The sequence below is a fragment of the Pyrgilauda ruficollis genome, unplaced genomic scaffold (assembly GCF_017590135.1).
Source record: "Pyrgilauda ruficollis isolate IOZ18807 unplaced genomic scaffold, ASM1759013v1 scaffold66, whole genome shotgun sequence".
Lineage (NCBI taxonomy): Eukaryota > Metazoa > Chordata > Aves > Passeriformes > Passeridae > Pyrgilauda > Pyrgilauda ruficollis.
In genome coordinates, this window is record NW_024528377.1 from 6,385,102 (window position 1) to 6,410,229 (window position 25,128).

Sequence of the window (25,128 nt, forward strand, 5' to 3'; positions counted from 1 at the left end):
GTGGCTGCTTGCTTAGACAGTGAGGTAATTATATATAATAAGGAGATCTGATTAACAATCACTCCTAGTCATGGCAACCTCACACCATTATTGTGCTTAACATGGAGACAGATTGTTATATTGTTTTGGAATGTGGGAAACCAGCAATAGCAGCAGCACACCATAAACTTAATACATAGAGTAGGATTTTTAACATTGCCAGCTGCAGTGAATTAATTGTTACCAATATTTTATTTTTTCAGGGAGTATGGTTTTGCACACAGGTTAAAGAACTGTTAGATGCTCAGTAACTTGTACGCTGTTCCTTCAGCAAAAATACCATAATGTCCAAGCTTTTGTTGCCCAAAATAAAAACAGCTCTATGGCTACTGGTTCTTTCTTCTTTTGAAAGGAGACCACAGCACAAAATAGTCATTGTCCTATCACAAGGAGATGTGGTGGCAGTAGTAACAGCAAACATCCTGGAAGAGACATCTTCAGCACAGTCCTGCCCCAGCAGTTGCCCAGTGCCTTCCTTTGAGCCATCGTGCCATGGGCTAAGGTGACTGGAGTGTGTGCTGCCGTGAATTCAAGCGCCAGTGATTGTTTCATTTGGGCAGACCAACAGAAACAGGGGGTTCAGACACAAGATTTCATTCACACATGGCTCAAGAGCTTTTGTTCCCTCTGCCCGAGCAGCCCTGAGGGCACACACCCTGTTTGCCCTGGAGGAGGGAAAGGGGAATTTTATTAATAATGCATTTTTTTCCTGTGTTGGTAAAGTGTCTTGTCCAGGGTTAGAATAAGCAGCTCTATTTTGGGACTCTCCTTCACAAGCGTGTGGCATTTTAAACTCAGGGAAGCAGCTGGAAAAGAAAATGTCACATTCCATTCTGTTCAGGACTGAGTTTTGGATCTTGGCTAAGCTTAACCAGCCCATCAAGGAGTGTAAGTCAGCTTGCTGATTTGTGCCTCTGAAAAGGAAACAGCTCCAGCCTCAGCACACACAAAATAAACAGCGGTGCTTTTCAAAGGACAATACACAAAGCTGTGAAACTCTCCTCAGCAGAGCAGGAGGGAGGCAGCATCAGGGAAAACTCCTTTGTACTGGGGGGATTTATGAAACATTTGAGACACATTTCAAAGCTGAGGGTGAAAACAGAGCAGAAAGCTCTCACAGGCAGCAGTAGCCAAGTCGAGCTCCCAAACATCCCAGAGCAGCTCCCAGCTGGGACTGGGACACAAGCCAGCACAGACATTTGGCAGGGGCAGCATCTCGGAAATCCAGAGGTCCATCTGTGGGAGGAAGTTATTGGGTGAGGGGGTGATAAGGTAGCCAGGAAAAGCACATGGACACCAAGAAAAGCAAGAACTGCACTGGGGCAGGGAGTCATCGTTCAGGGAAGGGCTCAGTGTCACTGTGCACAGCGCCACTGGGACATCCAGCCGTGCTGCAGGGGGGCTCACAAGGCAAACGAGGCACACAGAGCCGTGGGGCAAGGGAGGGCAGAGAGAACAGAAAGGACCATCACTGTAATTGTGTCTGCTTCAAAGCCCTGTTGTTACCCTTGAAAATGACACAGCACATATAGAAATAATGCAGCAACAGCTGGATCCCTGTCCAGACCAACATTTGTGTGGGGAACAGAGGCACCCTGGGACTCTCCAGCCTGGAGGAGAGGGAACTTCATCTTCCATGTGCTGGTGGCAGAAGTGAAGAACAGGAGGGGGAGATCTGTGGCTCCTTCTCAGTATCTAAGTCCTAAGGACATGAAATGAATTATCTTGCAACAGAACTGGAATGAGCGGAGGAAGCACTTTTCCATGTGGCACATAATTAAGCTCAAACACAGATAATTCTGGAAGCCAAAAGTATAATATGGTTGAAAATGTAGTTTGACAAATTCATGGAGGAAAATCTATTACGGGCTGTGCAACACAAAGCCACAAGTCTCCAGCTCAGAAAATCCCTGAGCCATGGGGAGGGGAAAGTTGTATGACACATTAGACCCCTTCCTGCACTCTTTTTTTGATTTTCATAGGAAGCAGAAAATGTTGTCTGCTCTGACACACTGCTGCTATCCCAGTGTTCCCAAATGAGCTGGCCAGCCTGCTGTCACTGGAGTGTCCCAAGACCCAGCTGGATGGCTGGCTGTGCCCTGCAGGGTCTGTTGGGAAAACCTCCTCCCTGCACCTATCTCCCCCGGGTAGGGGATGCCCTGTGCCTTTCAGATCTCAGCTGTACAGAGATTTTTCTACTCCATGAGGAAGATTATATAGATTACATGAGAGAGTGCAATAAAATACTAGTTTGAAAAGCTTGATCAGGGTCACATCCTAAATTAAGTAGAAGGAAGATTCCTGTCCAAATCCTGCAGACGGCTGGGGGTGGCAACCAGTCTGCCTCAGGTTTCAGTCCTATTTTCTCCTAGAGCACACTGAACTCATCATCTCATTGAACAAGCTTTAGCAGTGAGCAACTGCCAATAAGCTAAATCCAGAGAAGTCTGCATGGATAGAAGGCAAAATGCAGTGTTCTTCTCCAGGGAGCAGAGATATCCATGAAAAAAATGTAGAAGCAATCTAGTCTTTCTCAAAAATAAACAAGGAAACATAAAATCTCCCTCTTTTCTTTGATCATAGTGATCTTCATATAATCACCTTTGGGTGCAAGGCTGGCATGGAAAATTCCAGTCCAAATGCTGAAAGTCTGAGAAAGTTAGAGACATGAAACAAGGAAGCTATAGATGAAACCAGGCTTTCAACTACCTCGGGCACATGCAATCAGTCTTCTCATCGAAGGGTGTGAAAGCCTTTCACTGAGAAGCCAGCAAGCTGAAAACCCCTGCTCTTGTGCACAGCACCTAGGGTGTGCAAGGGCACCCTGTCTGCCACAAGCTGCTGTGCCCACCCTGCTCTTCTCCACATTTCACAATTGCAGGGTCTTACGTACAGGTGTAATCAACATTTCATGTTGACTGGACTGAAAATGTCCTCTGAGCAGCTTTTCACAAGGGCAAGTAGCGGCAGGACATGGGGAAGAGTTTTAAACAAAAAGAGGAGAGATTTATGTTCGATGTTAGGAAGAAATTATTTACTCAGAGTGTAAGGAGGTACTCAAAGGGTTCACCCAGACAAGTTGTGGGTGCCTCATCCCTGCAAGTGTTCATGGACAGGCTGGATGGGGCCCTGAGCAACCTGGTTTAGTGGGAGGTGTTCCTGCCCAGGGCAGGGGGTTGGAGTGACACCATCTCAAAGGTCTCAGCCAACCCAAACCATCCTGTGATTCTGTGATTTGTAACTCCTCTCCTCTGTGTCCATCTGAAAATATCAGTTCTGCTCCTACACTGCCCAGAGACCTTGGGGAGACTTTCTATTTAGAATTAATTCTGTATTACTGTTTCACACATTTTTTGCTCTCCTTGGACAGGCTGGGCAGGCTTGGAGGCAGCAGAAGCAGTTTCTGGAATACAGCTGACAGGTGCCTGGTCTGCACAGGCTGCCTCTCTGGGCAGAATGGTGCTGTGACAGCCTTGCTGTTCAACAGCATTCTCCTGAGGAGCTTCTCCTGAGGAAAAGAAGAGAATTGCATGTACCTGCTCATGCTACAGTGAGGATAAAGCACAAACTGAGCACTAAAGAGGTTCATATGTTTAATGCTTCCAGGGGTTATGTGGCCTTCCTGCTTGCACTTCTCTGCTTACGTTTCTTCAGCATCTCTTGTTACACGACTGCTGGTCTTGTTCAGGTTGAATGTTTTCCTAATTCTCTTTCACCCTTTGCTTTCTTTGCATTTGTTAGGTATTGCTCTGGGACACAAAGTAAGCAGGAAATCTTGTGAGGCACCTTTTTGTCTAGTTGTGTGAAATGTAGTTTGAGAAGCAGAGCCTGTGTCCTCTTTAGACAGAGGAGCCAGAGAAATGGCACAGTGCATCTATCACTGCACAGTTTGGCACTAAGCTCATGTATTCTGCTACCAGCACTGAATGTGCTGCCTAAACACAAAAATTCAGGCCCCTGTCCCAAAGTCTGTAAGCACCTGAATCAAAATCAATCACTTTCCTGTTCTGTCAGTGCTCTTCACTGAGTGCTGTAAGCAAAGCATCCTCCTTTTGACCACTGGCATTAAAGGTCCCTGAGGAAAAGTTAGGTTCTCCGTCAAAAATGTGATTTATTGAATTTGCAGGGGGATATAAATAAAGTTTAGTAAAATTCTCTTCCTGAAGCAAAAGACCATCTAGGTCAGTCATTGCTACTGTTGCTCTGCAGTGCTAATGAGAGAAAATGCAGCAATTTTTTGTCACTTGGAACATGACTCAGAATCAGAGGCAGACGATCTACTGATTAGGAAAGGGGGGAGCTGTTAATTTAACTAAGGAGCCACTTAATGAGTTAAAATGGTACTTTAGATCTAAGTATCTATGCCTGCAAAAATTTTAGGAACATTGTCAGCTTTTGTATTTCAAAAGCAGCTTGGGTTAAGATTATTTATCCTTCAGAGGTGACATCTCAGCTTTGCAGATGGAGAGAGGACTTGGAGTTCTAGAGAGATTAGTCACTGCCAGTAACATCACCACTATACAATAAAGAAAGTATATTTTTGGGTATAATGTCACTGCTACACAGGGAGAGCAGTTTGAGGTAAAAGTTTCTTACTTTTAATGAAAAATGTTGACACAGTAGGCAATGAATTTTTTTTCTTCAATATTCTTTTGTCCAAAATATCAAACCATAAAGGTTTGGATGTGTACAAGTTGAAATACTGAAGCTGAAAATAGCATGCACAAGGTTTTAGCCAAATATTTCACCAGGCTGGATACTTAGTGGCTATTATTAAGGAGTTTTAAAGTTTAACTGTACTTTGGAAATAAAATTTTTCTTTTTAAAGAAAAAACAAATCAAACACTTGCTAAGTGTTTTTTTTTGGTTTTTTGGTTTTTTGTTGTTGTTGAGAAGACCAAAACAGTAACAGATTTCAGTCTTGGTGCATGATACAGAATTGAAAACAGACATTTTCCCTAGGAATGTCCATTTCATCAAGTTTTCCACTTTGACCAAGCTGTTGTTTTTCTACACACAAGGTGGGGGAGGAGTTTCATGACCATTTTTCTCTTACCTCTACTATAATTTCTTACTTTCCATATTCTGCCCACCTTCAGTTGGGTTACAGAGCTGCTGGCTGCCCCCAGCCCATCAGGTTTAGGCACCTGCTGGGAATCACAGAGTGGTTGGTGATGGAAAAGCCCTTAAAGATCATCTTGTTCCAAACCTCTGCCATGGCAGGGACACCTCCCACTGTCCCAGGCTGCTCAGAGCCCATCCAGCCTGGCACTGGGTATTTCCAGGGATCCAGGGGCAGCCCCAGCTGCTCTGGCACCTGTGCCAGGGCCTGCCCCACTCACAGGGAGGAATTCCTTCCCACTATCCCATCCAAACCCAGTCCCTGTCAGTGTAAGCCATTCCCCTGTGCCGTCACCCCAGGCCCTTGTGAACAATCCCTCTCCCCCTTCCTTGTGGCTCTCTTTGGGCCCTGCAAGGCCACCAGGGTCACCCCAAAGCCTTCCCTTCTCCAGGGGAGCAGCCCAGCTGTGCCAGCCCCTGGTGCCAGCAGAGCTGCTCCATCCCTCTGCTCGCCTGGAGCTGCCCTGGGCTCTGCAGCAGCTCCAGCTCCTCCTGGGCTGGCCCAGCCCTGCAGGGGCTCAGAGAGGGGCAGAAGCCCCTGCCCAGCCCAGCCCAGGGCTTGGGGTCCCAGGCACAGCCACCTCTCACCCTGCAGCACCCTCAGGTCCCTCTCCTGGGGTTTCTTGGTCACTTACTGCTTTGGTGCTCTCTTGCACCACAGCTCAACAGCAGCATTTCCTTCACACGTTTATTAGTGAGCAGGTGCCTCCAGCTCCTCTGCAAGGCTAAAACCTTCAGTCAGCTCCCTTTGGCCATTTACAATCCACCTCCTCCAAGAGGCAGGCTCTAGAGTGCCTCTCATCCCACTGTGCCTTTCCAGGCTCTTGCATGGAAGGGAAGCTGTTCTGCGGGAGCTTTCCCAGCCATGCCCTGTGTAGCAGCAGAGGTGGCTGGGGGCTTCACATGGGGGCTTCACAGGGGCTGGCCCAGCCCCAGCAGCGGGATTGCTCCTTTTTCCCTTTGTCAGGCAGCTCAGCCGGGTGCAGCAGGGGCAGAGGAGGGCAGTGAGAGAGAAGAGCCAGGGGAACACAGAGGCTGAAATGAAGAACCTGTAGGACAGCCAGAACCTGCAACAGGAGACGGGATGGTGCCTGGCAATCCATTCCTGGGCTGGCAGGAGCCCAGGCTGTGTTGGGCTGGGGTCCCGGGGTGGAGGGGAGGCAGGGCAAGCCCAGCTGTGCCCCTGCTCAGAGCCCAGGTACAGCGGGGCCCGAGGGTCCGGACTGCAGCTGCAGCCTCTTAAACCACCGCCCTGCAGGGCGAAGAACTGCAACAACACTACTGGAATTGCTAAAGATTAGGAAAAAGAACAACCAAAACTGTAAAATACATATTATTCCAATTGTGAAGAGACAAAATGAGCTCACTTTAGTTGGTGGATAAATATGATTGGATAGTTGGTGGATGAATGTTGTAACTAAACCACTGTTACTGCTTATCATTTCCAGAGAGGGTGTTAAATAGCTTAAGATTGCAAATTTACCTTGTGGAAAATTCAGGGCTGTGGAGAGGAGCTGAAAGTTTTCCAAATCAGAGCAAAATCTTATGACTTCAAAATTCAATAATGGATTAAAATTTGCTTTCAATTTAATTTAGAACAGTGAACATATTTCCAATAATTCATTTGGATAACATTTATCCATCTCACTTGAGCATCTCTTATGTGAAAAAGATGTGTTAGCTGGTGTATTTAATATGAAACATGTTAAAGATACATTAATATAGAAATAAAATGAAATGAAAACATGATAAAGTCAAAACAATTTTATCTTATATCCAAAAAATGTTTTGATATTATTAAAATAAATCAAGAAAATAAAAATGAAATGTTTTGACTTTTCCTTGTTAAAAATATTTGTCAAAATTGACATGTTCTTGCAAAACATTTGGACTTTGACAAACAGAATTCTTTTTTACAGAAGAATTGTTTTTCTGAGCTCTAATTAAAAACTGGCGAACTCACAGATCTCAAAAATAGGTGTCAGGGTGAATTATTGCTGGGAGTCAGCTGTGTGATAAAGGGAATAGTTCATTGGCCAGTGCTACTTAATATTCTGACCTGGGATCCTGAAATAAATACAAACTCACTTCTGAGAGGTTTCCAGGTGCCAAGGAGGGCAGCAGAGTGACCAGGGCCATCAGAGTGTGGTGGGGACCTCCTTGGGACCCGTGACTCAAACATCAGCTCTTTCCAGTCAGGAAAATCCAGACACTGCCCCACAAACAGCTCTGCCTCGCCCGGGCAGGACCAGGGGGTTCAGAGAAGGAAAGCAGGGGAGAAACAAGAAAGATGCTGAGGGACACCAGTGCAGGAACCTGCTCTGACAGCAGCTTAAAACTGAGAGAGTGGGAAAACACACTGAGGAAAGGATAAGTCAGTTAGAGCCCTTTGTTGTTTGCCCATCAAAGTCTGAAAAGTGATGAGGGAAAATGAGGATAAAAGGTTACTGGGGGTTCTTCAGGGACAGAGTTTAAAAAAGGAGTTTAAAGCAGACAAGTTCAGAGGAAAAAATGAAGTAACTTCTTTTCCTGGTGACAGTAGAAACATGGTAATTATCAGCATGATAAACTCATCATTTCAGGATGTCTTTAAATCAAAACTTTACTGAAGGCACAAGTTACTTTGGCTCAGCCCAGGAGAAGGGGAAAATTTATCTAACCTGAGGTACAGAAAAGAATTACAGTTACAGATATTTTTTATATATCCACTACATTTATAATCTATGGGAGTCTACACATCAATTATTTGAACATGGTGAGTAACCTGAAGATAGCCAAGATTTTTTAACTGAATCAAATTATGCCAAAAATCAGGAATTTATTATCAATGCTGTCAACAGTTGTTGAAAGTGGATGATTGGATTAAAAACACTATCCTGGACATGGTTTCACAAAATTCTTTCTAACTCAAAATTTGGTATTAAATCTAAGGAGGCTGAGCTTTTAACCTTGGTTTTAGGAATAGAAAAAGAGAGCAGATCTAGCATGACTGCCCTGGTGGCAGGGAGACACGCAGATGCAAGAGGGATACCTCTTTCCCTCCTGATTCAGAGCTTCCCTGGTGCCTCCTCCACTGCCCAAGACCTCAGGATATTTTCAGCAAACAGAACATTTCTGTAGAAACATTTTGCTCTCAGCAAGCACCATTTCACCAGGAAAGAAATTAAAACTTGATCAATATAATATCAATGTTTAATTCCTGCTCGTGCTACAAAACTAATTGTGCAGAACTAGGTTTGCAATTTATGTTTCTATTATGTTCTTCTCTGCATGTAAAATGGGAATCTGAGCTTCTTCTACCTTTATATCCTTGGGTGGAAGGCTTTCTCCCTGTGTGGGTATACTTACGCACAAAGTAAGCAGCATATCAGCTCATTTGTAACAGAGATGATGCTTGTCCTTCTACTGCTCTATTTTAAAAAAATACAGCCAACAGCTAGGAAGGCAGAGATTTTATCTGCCATCCGTGACTTGAATATTATATATCTAAATAAAATATTGAATTATTTGAAGAAATGAATTTATTGTATGCCATATGTTTCTTTGCAGAACAATGTGACAGTGGGATAACATTTTGCAATTTCAGATTGTTTCCCATGGCAAGGAAATGACATTTGCCAGCCAGCTGGTTTCTTTTACTCCCTTTAATGTACACATGATGGGTACTGGTTAGAGTGGGAGACAAGGAGCCCTGCTCACTCCAGCTCAAAGCAAGCCCTCTGGGACAGGTTCAGCTGACAGCGAGGCACAAACCAGCTCCTGGAACCACAGCTGGCATGTGCTTGCCACTCTCTTCACTATCTCCTGCCCCTCATCTTGGCTGCTCCCTTTCATTTCATGTCCCTGTTTTTAAACCCTCCCCTGTCTCCCATGTCAGTGCACCTTTTCATTAATCCCTTTTTTCCACTACCTGTACCATTAATCTTGCCTTGCCCTTCTCCTCCACAGTGGTAGCTCCTCTTCCCATCAGGGAGACATTCTTCTTTCTGATCCCTGCAAATGAAGATCCTGTATTTCAATATATGAATATCCCTTGATACTATTGTTAATATTGTTATCTGTGATATATTAAGACATTACTTGGTACCCAGTGCTTTAATTTAGTTGACAAGGTGGTGGTTGGTCAGAGTTTGACTCATTGATCTTGGGGGGTCTTTTCCAACCTCAATGATTCTGTGGTTCCACGATTTTACTCCTTCCCCTATACAACTCTACCTCAGGCCTCTCCTCTGTTTTAACCACAAACATTAGTATTCACATAGGTCAAGATCAGAGTAAAACATTTTCTTGGTCTAGTGCATAAGATAGAGAAAATAGCGTCTAATAATTCTGCACAAGGAAAAGCATTTCATTAGTTTTCTTTGGTTCAATCTGTTTCTGAAATCTTGCTTCTAGTCAGCAACTGCAGTGAGAGACTGCACCTTTTGGGTCAGACACGGAATCAGAACCATTAATGTGGGAAAAGACCCCCAAGACCACGGAGTTCCCTTTTGGCTGAGCACCTCCCTCTCAGCTAAAGCAGAAGTGCCTCGTGGAGTCACCCCTAGAGCACTTCCAGGCTGGTGACTCCAGCACTTCCCTCGGCAGCCCATGCCTGTGCCCGACAAGCCTTTGGTGAAGAAATTCCTGCGGGTGTTCCAGCTGAGCCCGTCCTGGCTCACTGAGGCCATTTGCTCCTGCCCTGAGGCTGGCTGCCTGCCTGGGACAAGCCTTTGTTCCCTGCACAGCTCTGCCAGGCTGGCACCTGCACAGCACAGAGGTGCTGAATTAACAGCTCTGTTTTGTGCAGAAGCATCAAGGAGCTTGAGAGAGTTTGGTGCAGATAAAACACTGCCACTTGCTCATCACCAGAATTGCTAAATCTGGACAAGTGTGCTGGGACAGCCAGGAACCCGCTGCTCCTTCTGTAGCTTTTCAACACAACCTCCTGCACAACCCAAAAGAGCTTAAGACCTGCCAGTAGACCTCTAGACGTCATGCTTCCAAACTTATTTTCAAGTTTTACCTTCAAAGCTTCACTGAATTCTGTGCTGTGTGAATTGAAGGCAGGGGAGCCCAGTGAATCCACGGGCAGAGGCTGGATGAGCACTGCAGCTCGGAGCAGCTTCAGAGCTCTCACACTGTCACCACAGCCCAGAGCAGCAGCTGCTCACAAGCTCGAGCTGCAGCACAGCTTTCAGAGAGTGGCTTAAGTACTTAAAAGGTCAAATAAAAGTTCTGTGTCTCCCTCTCTCCACAGTTTTTTCTTGTTACTTCACTGATAAAATCTGGGGAGGACATGCTGCTGTTGTTATAGTGCAACAGGACTGGCAAAGCCCCACTTTAGAAAAGTGTAGGTTGTGGCATGCATGACTAATGATTAATGATGCTCATTAAAAAATGAAGTTCTGATGAAATTCATTAATGCTTGGCTTGAGTCTTGCTAACAGTTATGCAACATTAAGAGCAAGGCAATTACAGATCTTGGCTGCAACTCATTGAGAGATAAAAGAATACCCTTTTTCCTGTTTAACTCAATGTATGACATGCTGCACTACAGAAAAGAGCTGTCTTGAAAAAGCTTCTCCAACAATGAGACACAGCCTGCAGCTCCATTGCCACCTGCGGGTAAGTGCTGGAGTCTGTCATCCTGCTTCAGTTCCCAGAGCACGGGGGAAAAGCATCCACAGAAAAGGAGGATGAGAAGTAAAAGCCGTGCTTCTGCCTTGCCCTGGGGCTGTGCTGAGCCCGAGCAGCAGGCCTCAGCCAGAGCTGCCTTACAAGATGGACCCTGGGCACTGTGGCTGACACCATCAGTATTATTTAGCTAAAAATACATGACTGAGACGCTGATGCTGTCTGTTTAACACCAAACCAAACTGCTTTGGTAACTTTCACATAACCTTGTGTAGTTATCTGCAAGAAATGCAGCACTCCAAGGACCTTTCCCAACTGACATGAACAGACTTGGTTGTAGAGCATTTTACAGAAAACCCTCCCAGCCAAGGCGAGGGCCCTGGCCAAGCCCTGCTCCCTGCTGGCTGGGAAGTGTCCAGGAGTTTCTGTGATAAAATACAATCAAGCCACTTGGACTTGCTCATTTGGGCCTATCAACGCTGGTCCCACTTTTGGGGTGAACCTGGAGACCTCACCTCTGGGTGGAAGCACTGTGTAGGATTTTCCCAATTGCCAGGAAGGGTTCTCCAGGTCCTTGCTGTGAAATGGGGCTCCCCAGCACTGTGGGCTCTGGATGATGGAGTGTTTAGGCAATTGGTGATGTATCTCTCTCTCTCAATCACTACTCTTTCTCTTGTACAGTAACAATTAGGTGCATTACCTTTCTTACTTTTGCTTGCTGCTAAAGCCAAGCATGTAGTGTTATTGGATTATCATTTCACTTTTCTGTTGCCTTAAAATTCACAGTAAAATAAGACCATTCTTTCCATTGTCATCTGTGTCCTTTAAATTGCCTCCATCAAGTGGCAGAACACCTGGTCAGCCAGAAAATAGTTTCAAGTAGACATCACCTTTGGCCTCTCAGGTGAGGACTTCTACTTCAACAGTTTTATACATTGATTCTTTCACACTCCTAAAAATCTAGAAGCCAGATGAGCAGCATTATTCTAAACAGCACAGCAAGAGAGCAGGGTAAGGGTAAACTCCCTATTGGTTGTAGGGAATATTAACAAGAAATGGGAAGGAAACATATATAGATATTACTGTGTCTATTAACAATGTATTCATGTCAAATATATTAACCTATAATCCTACATACATCCTAAATAACCCAAATCAGCTTTGCATTGTTATTAAGGTTAAATGTGCTATTTTGAATTCACTCAGGAGAACTCCTGGGAGTGCATACTTTATACAGCTGACATTTAAGTGTCCTAGGCATTGGAGCCCACTACACATGCCATTGTTTTCCCTCCTGTTTTATGTCTGTACTATGCTCTTTATCTAAAGAATTATTAATAACTTACTCAGGACCACATTTTCTGGGCTGGCCTCATAAAACCTCTTCATTACTTCCCATGGACAACTTCCATCTCAGTCTGAGCTTACTCTGAATGTTCTGGCCAACCTGTCAATGAAGGGTTTTTACTTAGGGAAGAAAAGAAAGATTCCAGGTTAACTCGAATTAACTCACCAACACAGATCTCCTTTCCACTGCAACCACAACAGTGAACAATGATTAGCCACAGCTTAGCTCTCCCTGTGGAGGATTTGGGCAGTGGATGCCAGAGAAACACCCATCTCTGGGCTCTGAGCAGCAGCTCAGTAGGGACAGCAACCCCAGAAACCCAGCCACAGCCTATTTCCTATTAAACTGAAGTCATAGGAGGTTTGAAGGATCCTAGAAGAGCATCCAGTTCCAGCTCCCTGCCACGGGCAGGGACACGTTCCACCACCCCGGCTTGCTCAGAGCCCCATCCAGCCTGGCCTTGAGCACACTCCAGCTGATCCTCAAGCTGTGATCCAACCCAGTGCCACCAGCACTGGGTGCAGAGCTTATTTCCAGCATCAGGGATCAGCCTAGAAGATGTTCCCCCAGAGGGAAAACAGCACTTGTGAGTGTAAATTAAACTCCGGTGCAGCCCTGACTTTGCACGCTTTCCTCCTTCTCCTCAGTGGCAGTGACCCCTCCTGACCATCCAATTCCTGTCTCCCACATTACATTTCAGCAATGATCCATCCAGTTCCTGTCTCCCACATTACATTTCAGCAATGATCCATCCAATTCCTGTCTCCCACATTACATTTCAGCAATGACCGAGCTTGTTTAACATGCAAAACTGTTAACAATTCACTTGGTGCAAGCCAAATTCTGGTTCAAAATATGTATTTTTAGGTGCATTGTCAATCCCATGGAGAGGTATGCATTTGGGCACCTGCCACAACCCTTTGAGAACTCTTGACAATTCTGTAGCAAGAGTTCTCAAACCTGGGGAAAGCAAAATCATCACAATATATACCAACAGCGCCATTAGAAACCAACTTTATTGTTGCAATTTCAAATTATTTACACAATATAAATCTCTTTGAAAGGTACATTACTTCATTTAATCAGTGGTAGAAGGCCTTAGAATAGTTTCAATCACATTTAGCTCAAAAGAAATACAATTCACTCCAAGGAATAAATGATGCACCTAAACACCACAACATACAAGAGGCATGGGGACTCCTTTGGGGGATGACAGTGCTAGAGATGACAAAGGCTCTTTTATAAACTGAGCTCAGTTTACTCACAGGACACGAGTGGACTTGTGTTTAAAAGAACACTGAAAAATCCGCAGTAACAAAGAAAATGACACAAAATGGAATCTATTCCTCATATGCTGTGGCCCTGTGTCTGCAAGTGTTCAGAGGGTTTTAGTGAAGAGGCTCAGAACCAAGGGCTCTGACTTGAAGCCACAGCTCAAAGACTGGGTACATTCTCTGTGCTGAGACTATCCAAAGCACTTGTGTACAAAGCAGCAGCATTAACTACCACACTGTGATACAAAATGGTAAATGGAAACTTGCTACAAAATAAAAACTTTCACACACTGAAGGCTGGACACTTATTTTCTGACAACACTTAGGAATTACTACTACCAAAAATTTAGAAACACATACTTTCTCTCCAGTTCATGCTGTATTTCATCCATTTTATATGATATTTTTCACATTTCTCTTCCAAGGTCTCTTTCATTTGCATTTTGCATGGGTCTCTATGTGGGGAAAAATCCCAAAACAACTTAAGAGAGGAAAAGCACAGTTGCAATGCCAGAAAACCAGGCTGGTGCAGCACCTGAAGTTATGTCAGCATTTAGCCTCAAAGTTTGCTTGTACATTTCAAGTAACTTGTTTTCCTTTCCTTTTCATTTCCATGAAGTTTCCCATCTCTCAATAAACACCAAATCAAAGACACTGGGGAAGTCCATGAACTGAATTCCACAGCACAGGGAAACTGTGATAGCAGCTTGACATCTTCAGAAGGCTGCACAAACAGAGTGTGAAACCCTGAACCAAAAATTCGCTCATCTGGCCAAGTCTGGCCATCTAAGGTCCCAGTGGTCTTCATGCCAGTCAGTTCTCTGACATTTCCCAATAGCAATAAAACCCTTCATGAAAGAATTCCGTGCACAGCACCAGCCACACTATTAAATACACAGAAAAGCCCAAAACAATGTATTGCAAACTAATCAGCTACAAAGGTGCTTCCTTTTTTTAGAAATGATTTTTTGAACAGTTTCTTCCCTCTCTCCCCAGGTTGACTGGTTTCCTAATTATATAATCTCTGCAGATCAGACCAACTGTAAAAGTCACTTAAAAAGAAAAAAAAAAATTAGAAAAACAATGCCTTATCCAGTGCCTCAGCACTTCACTTGGATGGAGCACCTCCTTACAACCAGCCTGTGCAAACATTTCACACATTTTCCTTCCCACTGAAGGTCTCTAAGCCACAAAGTCTGGTTCAATCCAACACTTTCCATCTGGAATGGTGTGATTTCTCACTGTTGAGAGCCCCTTTCCTAAAGATCCTGTGTCTGGTTAACAGAACATCTACCCTCCACAAGCTCAAAGGTCTTGGTTTTTCCTATCTTTCACAGCTATTGAAAACAATCAGTTTGCCACTCTCAGTCATAAAGAGGGAGGAAAAATCATCTGCAAGACTGCTCCACATCAGCCTTGCACTTCCCTTAAGGTCTGAAAAAAATGCTTTCTGCTCCACTGCCATGATTACAACCTGCTGGGTGTGGAAGATGACAGTAGATAGTTGCCAAGTGCAGCAGTTTAGCAATCTTAACACACAACAAAAAAACATGACAACAAGGAACACACGAGCACCTAAAACACAGACACGTGAGACATGCTCAACCTGCTCTGCTAACTAGAACAAGGACTGCCCCAAACGAGACCACAGCATCACTGTGGTTTGGAACAAAGTTTTATTTAATCAAAAAGTTACCCAATTTTAATATTTATTTTGGTATGAGTAACAAAAGAGTATTTGGAAGCTTGTTACCCACCAAAGGCTTTAAAAAAAAATCTGAGCTTCATTCTGAAACAAACTTTACCCTTTATAATTTGCTCTTGTCCTTATACCATGAGAGTAAACAAGCATATTCGATACCAATTCCAAGCAAAAACTTGAGATTCCAAGTGAGTGATTTCCTTTTACTTACATTTATCAAGCCCATCCCTCCTCTTGACTAGCACTTCTTGGATTAACTCACTTCCCAGGACCTTTGTAACCTCAAGTGTCACCACAGGTAAGGCTGAGAGGTTGTACAAACTGCATCAAAAGCAATGTGTCAGATGGAGAGCAAGATTTGCAAACCAGAATTTTCCAGCCGAGGTACTCAACACACCAGTGAGAAGAATAAACTGAGAGCTTGAAGGACACCATGGAGTTCAGAACAGACAATGAAAGGCAACAGTGATGAAACACAGTCAGGGAAAAAACTAACCTTTGTTATGTCTGTGTTTCCAAGGTTAAAGGCCTCTTTAGAAAGGGACTGCTTACACAAAAAAATTCTGATAAGTCATGCACTAACAAAGCAGAATGTAATTTTAGTCCAAAAGGAAATAGTGATAAGCCAAGTATGGAAAAGAAGATCTAGATTCATGTTTATGGTAAAAGAAGTAGGATTGTGGGCACAAGGAGGAGAGGGAAGGAATCACACACAGGGAAAATATCTCAGCTGTAAGTTTTAAATACTCTAAAGGGGTACAACAGTTCTAGAGTTGAGGTAAATTAATTCACAGAACTCTATGAGTGACTTGGGCATTCAGTATAAGCACTTACAAGTTAGCACCTAATCCTATCAGGAGGCTATATCCACCAAAAGCATTTGAGGGACTCTATCACAGCTACCTCAACCAGTGTCCCCATGGGAGCACACACTTCAGGAGTGCTTCAATCCAACACCCTCGCTTTAGAAGTCAACAGCATTCAAGAATGTATAGGAAATGTTTGGAAGTTTAAAGAAACAACTTCAACAGCTTTCCCTATCCCACTGGTACTGCATATACCTCTGACACATGGTTTGCCCTATTATTAGAACAGATCTTCTCTTATCTAAGTACTGTATAAATCTCTTTATTCCCAGAATCATTTCCAAGAGCAAGATTTCAAAAAAGCTAATGGGGGAAAAAAGACACTGGGTGTCCAAGGCTATAAATGGATATCTTAACAAGAAAGTATTATGCTGCGTTATAAATCAATTTAACAAAAGAAGTCCGCACACAGAGTTAGATTTCTTCTTTACAACAAGATTTCTACAAAATAGGAGAGAATACAATGCAATACACAAGTCCATAAATGCAAGATAGAGTACAATTCACACTAATTTACAAATGGTTATTTACACTGTTGTATATACATGTACAGTCAGACCTGGTTAATGCAAATTTCACATCCTTTTAAAAAGCAAATCAACAAGTGTCAATGAAGGTATTTAAAATGATGTGACAGGAGACTAGTGACCGTTCAGAAATCTTTAGTGCTTGAGTGACCTAGGAAATTAGGTCTGGATTAGCCAGATCTGACTGCAGAAATGAGAAGGAAAAAAAATCACTCTATTCTGCTTTACAAAAGCAACCAGGCCACTACAGTCTATTGACTTGATGCTATTTCTGCAAGAATGCCCAGATTAATGATCCTTTTTATATTTACAATATAGCTTTAACTACAGCAAGAATTATTAATGTTGGCATTCGTGCCCTTAGCTTAACAAAGGCAACAGAGTATCTTCTTGGCAAGTCACAGTCAAAACTACTACAGGATGTTTCTAGAGCTCAGTCATTTTTTTGTCCTCCTTCCAGTATCTTCATGTTGCTATTACAGAGACCAAGATAAATTAAGTGAAACAATTACATGTTTTCTAGTACCTGACTTACATTCAGAATGTCCTGTATTCACAGTTTCAAGCTACCTTACCATCTGCAATGCAAATTACTACTTCCAACTGAATGCACCTGTAGATATGCCTCAGGCAACGAGGATATCCGAGTGCTACTGGCTCAAACGGGTGTGGAACAAGGCTCAAGGCAACTGGCATTTCATTTTGGGAGATGCTTTACTCTGTATTTCCTCAGAGTGATCACAAATGGATTTAAGCTGCACTTCTCTTGAGAGAAAGCTGATGCAGAGCAGTGCTGAAGTGAATTCCAACGTGCAAACTTAAAGCCTTGACCAGTACTGCAAAGTCAACCACTGTAACCTGTGACAGTCCTCGTGCTCCTTCAGTGGCTCAGGGACAGCTTGGGCTATTTGCTACCTGCCTCAAAGTGCTTTCACAGGATTCACTGCACAAGGATGAGACTGAGCTGCACTCAGGAAAAGCTTTGGTTCTGCGGAAGCAAACTTCCACTCCTGCAGTTATTGCTACTTGAGCTATACAAACAAAATACTACTGACAAAAATTACAGTAACTCCAAACCTAAGTAGTACTGGTACCTGAAAAGGGAATGTGTTTTGCCAGCCATTGGGAAACTTCGGATCTGTCAGCTGTTGGATTTCCCAAGACCAAATGAACTTCACAGCCTTCTTTCAAAGTATTTCATAAATACAAAGCAACACTGTCAGAAATAAAGCCGCTGCTTGGAAGAAAACAGTAACAAAGAGTTCAAAAATCTTCAGCAAACTTCGTTCCAAGGACATCTTGCTGAACTTAAAGGAAATACAAGACAGCAGGGTATTATTCATCAAATGTCAATAATGTCCATAGGGAGAAAGTACAGAAGATTAAGGACTTCAGTGCCTTCATGAGCTCTAGCAACATCCTTGATAACTGCTACAAAGTAAATTATAAATGTCTATTTAAGCTATTTGTTTCAAATCAAAAGAGTTTGTCCAGTATAGTAGCCTCCAGCTAAAGAAAACGGTCACCTCATTTCAAGTTACAAAAAAATCCCAGCTCTCCCATTTGTATAAAGATTTTTAAGGTTTTGACTGAATAAAAATAAAATGAAAACATTCATAGATTAATATAAACAAGAGGAAAAACAAATCCTAAACGGTGCTTTTGTAAAACAAGAGAATACCATAGGAAATGGTCTTTATTGGTGAAGATTTTTCATTCACATGAGTTTTCTTTGTCCTGAATCACTCCAAGCTTTTGTAAAGCACATGTGTATGTACATGTGTACATGCTATACACACATACACACACTGCCAGGTGCCATAAAGCAATTTTGAATAAATATCTTTGCTGGAGTCTGTACAACAGACTCCCCAGCTAAGTTTGTGTTTGCACGTGCTCGTGCACATGCACAGACTTTGTACACGTGGGCACTTATGTGACCAAAGTGCAAAGTTTTTCAGAGTATCATCAGAGTCGAGCTCATGCCTGCCCCAAACCGCACTGCTGGGCTTGAGCTTTCTGCTGTGGGTTCCTTCCCATCTCCTGCCCCCCAACCCCACCCTCCCTTTCACAGTTAAAGCCTCTTTTCCACACAAACTTATGCATTGTTCCAGTAGGTAAACATTTTGTTTTCAGTTAACATTTTGTAATCCAGACCATTCTTGGTATAATAGCTTTAAGAAACGAAGAGTGAGATGATCAAAGCCTCACTGCCAGTCATACGCTTTTCCACACTCTCCTTCAAACTGGAGGCTTTGAAAAGCAATTTGCTGACAGAAAAAAAAACAAAAAAAAAAAACAAAAAAAAAAAAACAAACCACCAGACATACCAGAATTTGCACAACTACAAGACCAGGCATTTAAGACTTAAGAGTCCAAGGTTAGAAGAGGACAAAGCAGAAAGTTGTCTTCCATACAGGAGCTGTGGACCTGTGTCTTGCGCCCCAGTGCCACAGGACCTCTGCTCTCCTATCGCAGGTCCAACAGTCCATTCTGCCACTGGAGCACAACAGATACAGACACCAGAACGGTGCTCAAATCCACATCAAGATGCAAAATGGAAGAGAGATTTGGAATAGTGGTCTTTTGATTCTAAGCGTACAGGTGATAAACAAGCAGCTTTCCCAGGGAAGTTGGGAACGGCAGGCTGCAGTTGGTACAATATTCTCAGAGAATCTTGTGGTCACAGAACTTGAACATTTCTACAGCCCAATCCAGATGAAAAAAATCAAAAATGTTATTTATAATTTCAACAAGCTGCTTGATTCTTGTGCAAAAGAAAAGTACCATTGTATGGAAAGCTACCTTTAAAAAAGGGGGTGGGGGGAGAATAAAGATCATCCTAACCCTTCTCCCTAGCTTTACCACACTAGAGATCTCACAAGTCTACTGTCACTCCTTTTGCTCGTAGGCCTCTAAAGGAACAATTGTCTCTGACATGTCTTCTTCAGCATAAGTGAATGCAACTTCAATAAAATAAGTTGTTAAACAAATCCTTTGGAACAACTTCACTGTCTGCACCCAACTTCAACAGAAACTGATGAAAGCAGCAACGGAATCATGTTAAACGTATAATAAATAATTCACATACAACATATGTTAAATTACAAAGAAGGATTAAATTGCCATTTCTACAACTTTTTATAGATTTAGCAAGTTTCTAATCCGTTTTATATCAACAGCAGTACGTATGTTCTTCATAATAAATTTAACATTGAAGGACTGTCTAGAGGCATTATTTATAAAGCAAGAACCACCAAGTGAGCATTACAGCACTTCAACAAATGTTTAGCTTTTTTCCAGTATCTGTTCTCAGAAAAGTTTCAGGGGTTGTCCATCCACTTGGTAAGAGTCCTCCTCTTCATTACTCAGGAAGAGTTAACGTCATGACCTCCAGTTTCATTTTGAAATACTGGTTAAACCGAACAATTGCATACCTGGTCAAAGGGAGACAGACATTCCAGGTTAGGAACAGCGAACTCTTCATGTGACAACAGCCATGCTAAGTAGGACTAGTCACTGACCCCAGCACCCTGTTTCCAAAACTGACTCTTAGCAGCTGCCAAAGGAAGAAATTAGGAACAGAACAATGACATTATAGAACTTCTTCTGTACCACCCCCCAGTCCCAGCTTGCAAACAAGATGCTGCTCCAGGATTATCAGGGGTAGTGGTTCAGTGTTTAACTGTTCTTAGTGGACTGTCCAACAAGTGCAGCGCCAGAGGAATTTGATCCTGGTGGTTAAAACAGAAGTGCCCAAGCTGCCAAGTTTTAGGGGTTGTTGTCACTGGTGCTTTCCCTCCCTCTCGCGGTGACTGCCAGGTACTGCGGCTGGGACAACCAACGCACCACCGGCCTCACTCACAAAAACGGCATTACACAGCCCAGAAAAATGGCCTGCTGCAAAAAATCCTCAAGTCAGGCCTTCTGCCAGGTAAAATTATTAATTTTATCACTTTTCTGGTCCCCAGTGGAGAAATTAATTCCTCTGCTTGTTGCCATGAAAAACCATTTATAAAAGGCCAAAGATGCAGGTATCTTCCTGAAACAGAACATTCATTGGTGGTACAAAGACTCTTTAAAACAAGAGCAGCAACTTCCAGTTTCAACACTCCATGCAGCAGGTAATCAAGCCCTTTTGTACTGTATCTTTGACTCTCACTGTTGGACATGTAGGTGTTGTATGTGACAGACAGCACACCTCACTGACCAACTTGCCTTTTACGCCTTTGTCTCCCCAGCAAAAAACACTTGATTCCCAAAAACATGCTCCTTGCCTTGTAAACCATGTGTTTTAACCCAGGGGCACAAAATTTAGAGAACTTTCCACAACAAAAAACACTGACAGACAGCTTTTATTGCCTTGTTTTCCCTTAAAAATGAAAGGTTTTATTGCATGATCACAGAGGCCAGGTGTGTTGCTCAGATCACGGTTTCTGAAAGCTGGGGTGTTGGGCTAAATGGCACCACAAGCCCCTTCCACCCTCTAGCATTCCATGATCGTACACAGCAAGCACTTACCCTAGAAAATCAAAATCAATGGTGGAATATTTGGCTTGAATCAGAGCCCACAATCCCCAAAAGAAGTGCGAAGCCTGAAAGGAAAAAAAAATTAGCAGAAGAAAATTAACCTTATCTTAAATCTAACACGCAAACATATTCTCACAGAGACAAAACTTCATCTGTAAGACAACACTCAAACCACAAGCTTTCTGTAAAGTCATTTGATCCCTCTACCAAAGAGATTTATACGCAGTATTACAGAATAAATTACTCACAAGCAGACAAGGAAATCCATTGCAGTCTAACTCCCTCCCCCCATGTTGAAAGCAGCAACTGATTGCTGCTTTTCAAGAGAAACAATGTTCCATTTACAAACTGTCACCTATTAAGTAGATTGTTGTATGACTATATACACCATGCTAAAAAAATGCACAGAAATGTAACCACCTCCTCTACTGCTGTAAATTTCTATTATTCCACATGTATTGAACTCCAGTGCAAACAGGAAATTCCTTTTGAATTTTCAATTACACCCTTAGACTGTATAATTACACTCACTTTTCCAGCCACTGTTGGCTTGGACAAAGAGAGATGTAATGCTTTAAGAAAAGCTCTAATTCATCAGCATCTACACAAATTTCTCATCTGTTCCAGACTTACTTCCATTAGGAGTACAGAGAAGTAGCCTGGAGGCCTCTGTTCATGTTCAGATTGAAAGTATGGATCGTATTAATGGTGTGATGGTAATACACTTCAGCATGAACATGTGATGGCCAGAAGCTGCACAGTGTCCCTGTGGAAGACACTTCTGGACAGACTGTGAACTTCAGTACATGACTGCTCACATGAATTACCTAAATGGCTTCCTGAAGCTGGCATGGAACACTTGACCAGGAGCTGAGTAGACACCCACGGACACACCTGACAACACCTCAAAACTGCAACTGATGTGTGCCCACGTGAATCCTGTGCCTCTGGTTCACATAACTTGGCCAGAGAGCTGCAGTTCACCGCTTCACATCAACATCCATGAAGTTCATGTCAAGTTTTCCCTTACCAAAGCTCCCCACATGAACTGACACAAGAGTCACGGGGTGTTTGTGCACCACAGGTACTCTACAGGCAAGTCCTGACCTGTTATCTGAACACAGCTCCATCCTCTCAAACACTGCTATGGCCATTGTTTGAAACTGACAAAAGAGTGCTATTTATTTTCAAACAGGCCACCAGCCTGCTAAACTGCAGCTCTCAGTATCCTACATGAATGGGCCAGCTGAATTTGACAGTAGCAACTAACATTTTAAAAGAATAGCAGCACACAAACCGTTGGTTTTAAAGCTTGTTTAATAATCAGCCTCCTGTTAACTCTACTTCCTCACTGCAGCCAGTAGCTTTTGCCAGAAAACTCAGGGTATTACAGTAACAGAAGTGTGCCTGAATTAGTAGGAAAGAGGACTAAAATAAGGCCAAAGTGGCTACTTTAGCCTTATTCCTCCTACAAATAGCTGGGAATGTTATTCTTCAGAAGAAGAAAAATACAAGCACTTTTGCTGTAACATTTCCTGTCACATCACCTAGACAAAAGAAGATCAGCAAGAGACTCTAGAGAGTGACCTACTTAAAGAAAAAATAAAATCCATATACTCTAGTTTAACAGAATCTTATCATCTTATTTTTAAAAAGGCTTTAAAGCTTCTAAGTCTTCATGAAGCACTACCTTGTTTTCTGTTTTCTCACCACTACAATCAAAAACTCAATAAAGACCCACCCTAAGCTGTGGCAAACTTAAACTTGCCAGGCCAATAAACAGCCAACAGAAATCCTCACTCAAAGCTCATCTTGTTTTCTGAATGTGCAGTGCCTCCTTCACTAGGAATATTCTACAGAGAATATTTAATATGCAACACAGAAGCAAGTTTCCATAAAACAGCAAAGTTTTATTTCTCATGGAAGTTTTCTACACATGCCACTACACTCAAATCAGGAAAATAGCAACTACATTTGTTCACAGAGTATCAGGTTTCTCTGCATCATTTAAAATATTCTAATCAAGTGTTTGTTACTTACCAGTGCAAACTGATTGACTTGGACATACAGAACTTCAACTTCTTTTTCACTGACTTCTGTACCAAATCCTTTATACTCTTTGTAGGCCTCAAGGTAAGATCTCAGCCATTGCTCCTGTAATTTTCTGTTGGGATAAAGGCTGTAGTCTACCTCATTTACTCCTAGGAAAAAGACAAGAACACTATCAGAACCTCATGTTGCATAAAAAGACCATGAGAAACCCTTTAGTACTACCATTAGCAGTCCACTACTGTACCCCTTCCCACCCCAACACATGCACAGACTGATGTGAACAAATAACCACATTTTTACTTTGACCTCACCTTAAATTACATGCTGCCAAGAATTTCCCACATACAAATCACAGTGTTCCACATTACAAATTTGTGTTTTCAGCCAGATACAGTCTGCTTGTACGTTGGGATTCAACACCTTGGGTTTTGAGAAAAAGCATCTGCTTTATGAAACAAAACCCCTCACAAATAGACCAAATATTACATATTACATATTTGGTAGGAAAAGAGACTTGTATGCCACAATATCCCAAGCCAAATCCAGATGCATACCCAGTTATCACTGAGCCCATGTTTGAAGAAAACTTACTGTGAGTCTGCCTCTCTCCTCCACAGGGCACTGATAGAATTAGGAGCCCATAACTCATTTTTATCCTATTTTTCTTCCTATACTGGAGGTGCTTAGTCACAGACTATAGGGAGTCGGCTAGGAGCCCCAAACCTGGATCACAGTTCACTTCCATTATCACTCCCAGTGAATTTGGGAATTCTCATTAATTTAACTTGCTTTCCAAATGTTTAAATTACCAACTATACAACTCAAATTACCAAGCACATGCTCTGATTTTTTTTTTTTAAAGTTATGTAAACTTAACATGGTTTGTGAAGTAACTGGTAGATTAAGGCTCCTCATTTCACCACAGTGGCTTTCCATCTGCTCCAATTATTAAGTAGGTTTTCCCTGCTGGCCCATGCTCTGAAATAGTACAGCACACACTTGAGGTCATTTCTCTCTTATGGAGTAAGGGGAATGGGCATTTGCTGTAAAAAATGTGAACTAGTCAATAAATTAATCTAAAACCACCACATTCCCAAAATCCCACCTTTTCCCTATGACATAGTCTTAGCCTTTACTTCTCCTTTTAGGACAGGCCAAGTACTTAGTGCACACATTGAAACCACCAAAAAACACAGAATCCTGCCTTTTGGCACTGTGGAATCCCACAGAATATTGTCAACACATGCACAGTATTGCACCACAGTGGGCTGTTTCCAGCTCTGGGTTAGAAGACCTGCAAAGGAAGGGCACAACTGGTCTGCAAAATGAGACACCAACACATCCTGAGCTGACAGCTTAAGTGTGTAACCAGATACACAAAAAAAAACAAGAATCAGTTTGCTGGGGTTTTTAGATAGATCAGTCAACTCTTACCTCAGAAACCCAGTTCTTACCTGCAAATTCATTGAAGTGATTTCCAATGTCATAAGCCAGGTAGTTGTACCCAGAGTACTCATAGTCTATGAACTGCACATCACCTGTGTGAGAGACAACAGCAGCAACATTAGAGTCCAGATCAAATCAAGTACCAGCCCTGGTCCTTTGGTGTCCTTTGAAGATTTTTGGGGAAAACAATTACAGACCTACTTATACCCAGTTGTGTGTGCTCAGACACTTCAGGGTAAAGCTGTGACTTCTACAATATGAGATATTTAAGGGTAAATATTCATTCAGCAAAGCTCTTAAATTTAGAGTTTACAATTCTCTCTGCTTCAAGTCTGAGCAAGAGAATTCCAATTTTAACTTCTACCACATGAGGGCCTCCCTCACTCTCAAAACGAGAAGTACAGCAGCACGTTCTTTCGTTAAACTTGATGTAAAAATAGCAGATCAATTTCTCCCTGACTTAAAAAATAACAGTCCTGTTTATTTATCACACAAATGCGCAGCCACAGTGGACTAACACACTGCAACATGCTGATACTTGCTTTGTAAGAGTGGTAGAGGAAACGGGAAGATTATTCGTAACTGCTGCTTTTTTTAAGCTGGATTC

The 25,128-nt window shown here is 42.7% G+C and overlaps 1 protein-coding gene across 1 annotated transcript in view; it reads right to left on the reverse strand.

Annotated features, from left to right (window-relative positions):
* Positions 1-13,122: 13,122 nt before the first annotated feature.
* ETNK1 (ethanolamine kinase 1) overlaps positions 13,123-25,128 on the reverse strand; it is a 29,801-nt gene continuing 17,795 nt past the window's right edge. The window contains exons 6-9 of the mRNA XM_041484353.1: positions 24,530-24,613; positions 23,064-23,224; positions 21,015-21,088; positions 13,123-19,930 (exon numbers count right to left, since the gene is read on the reverse strand). Of these exons, the coding sequence (XP_041340287.1) occupies positions 19,858-19,930; positions 21,015-21,088; positions 23,064-23,224; positions 24,530-24,613 (392 nt within the window). The 3' untranslated portion in view covers positions 13,123-19,857. The remainder of the gene's footprint in view (positions 19,931-21,014; positions 21,089-23,063; positions 23,225-24,529; positions 24,614-25,128) is intronic.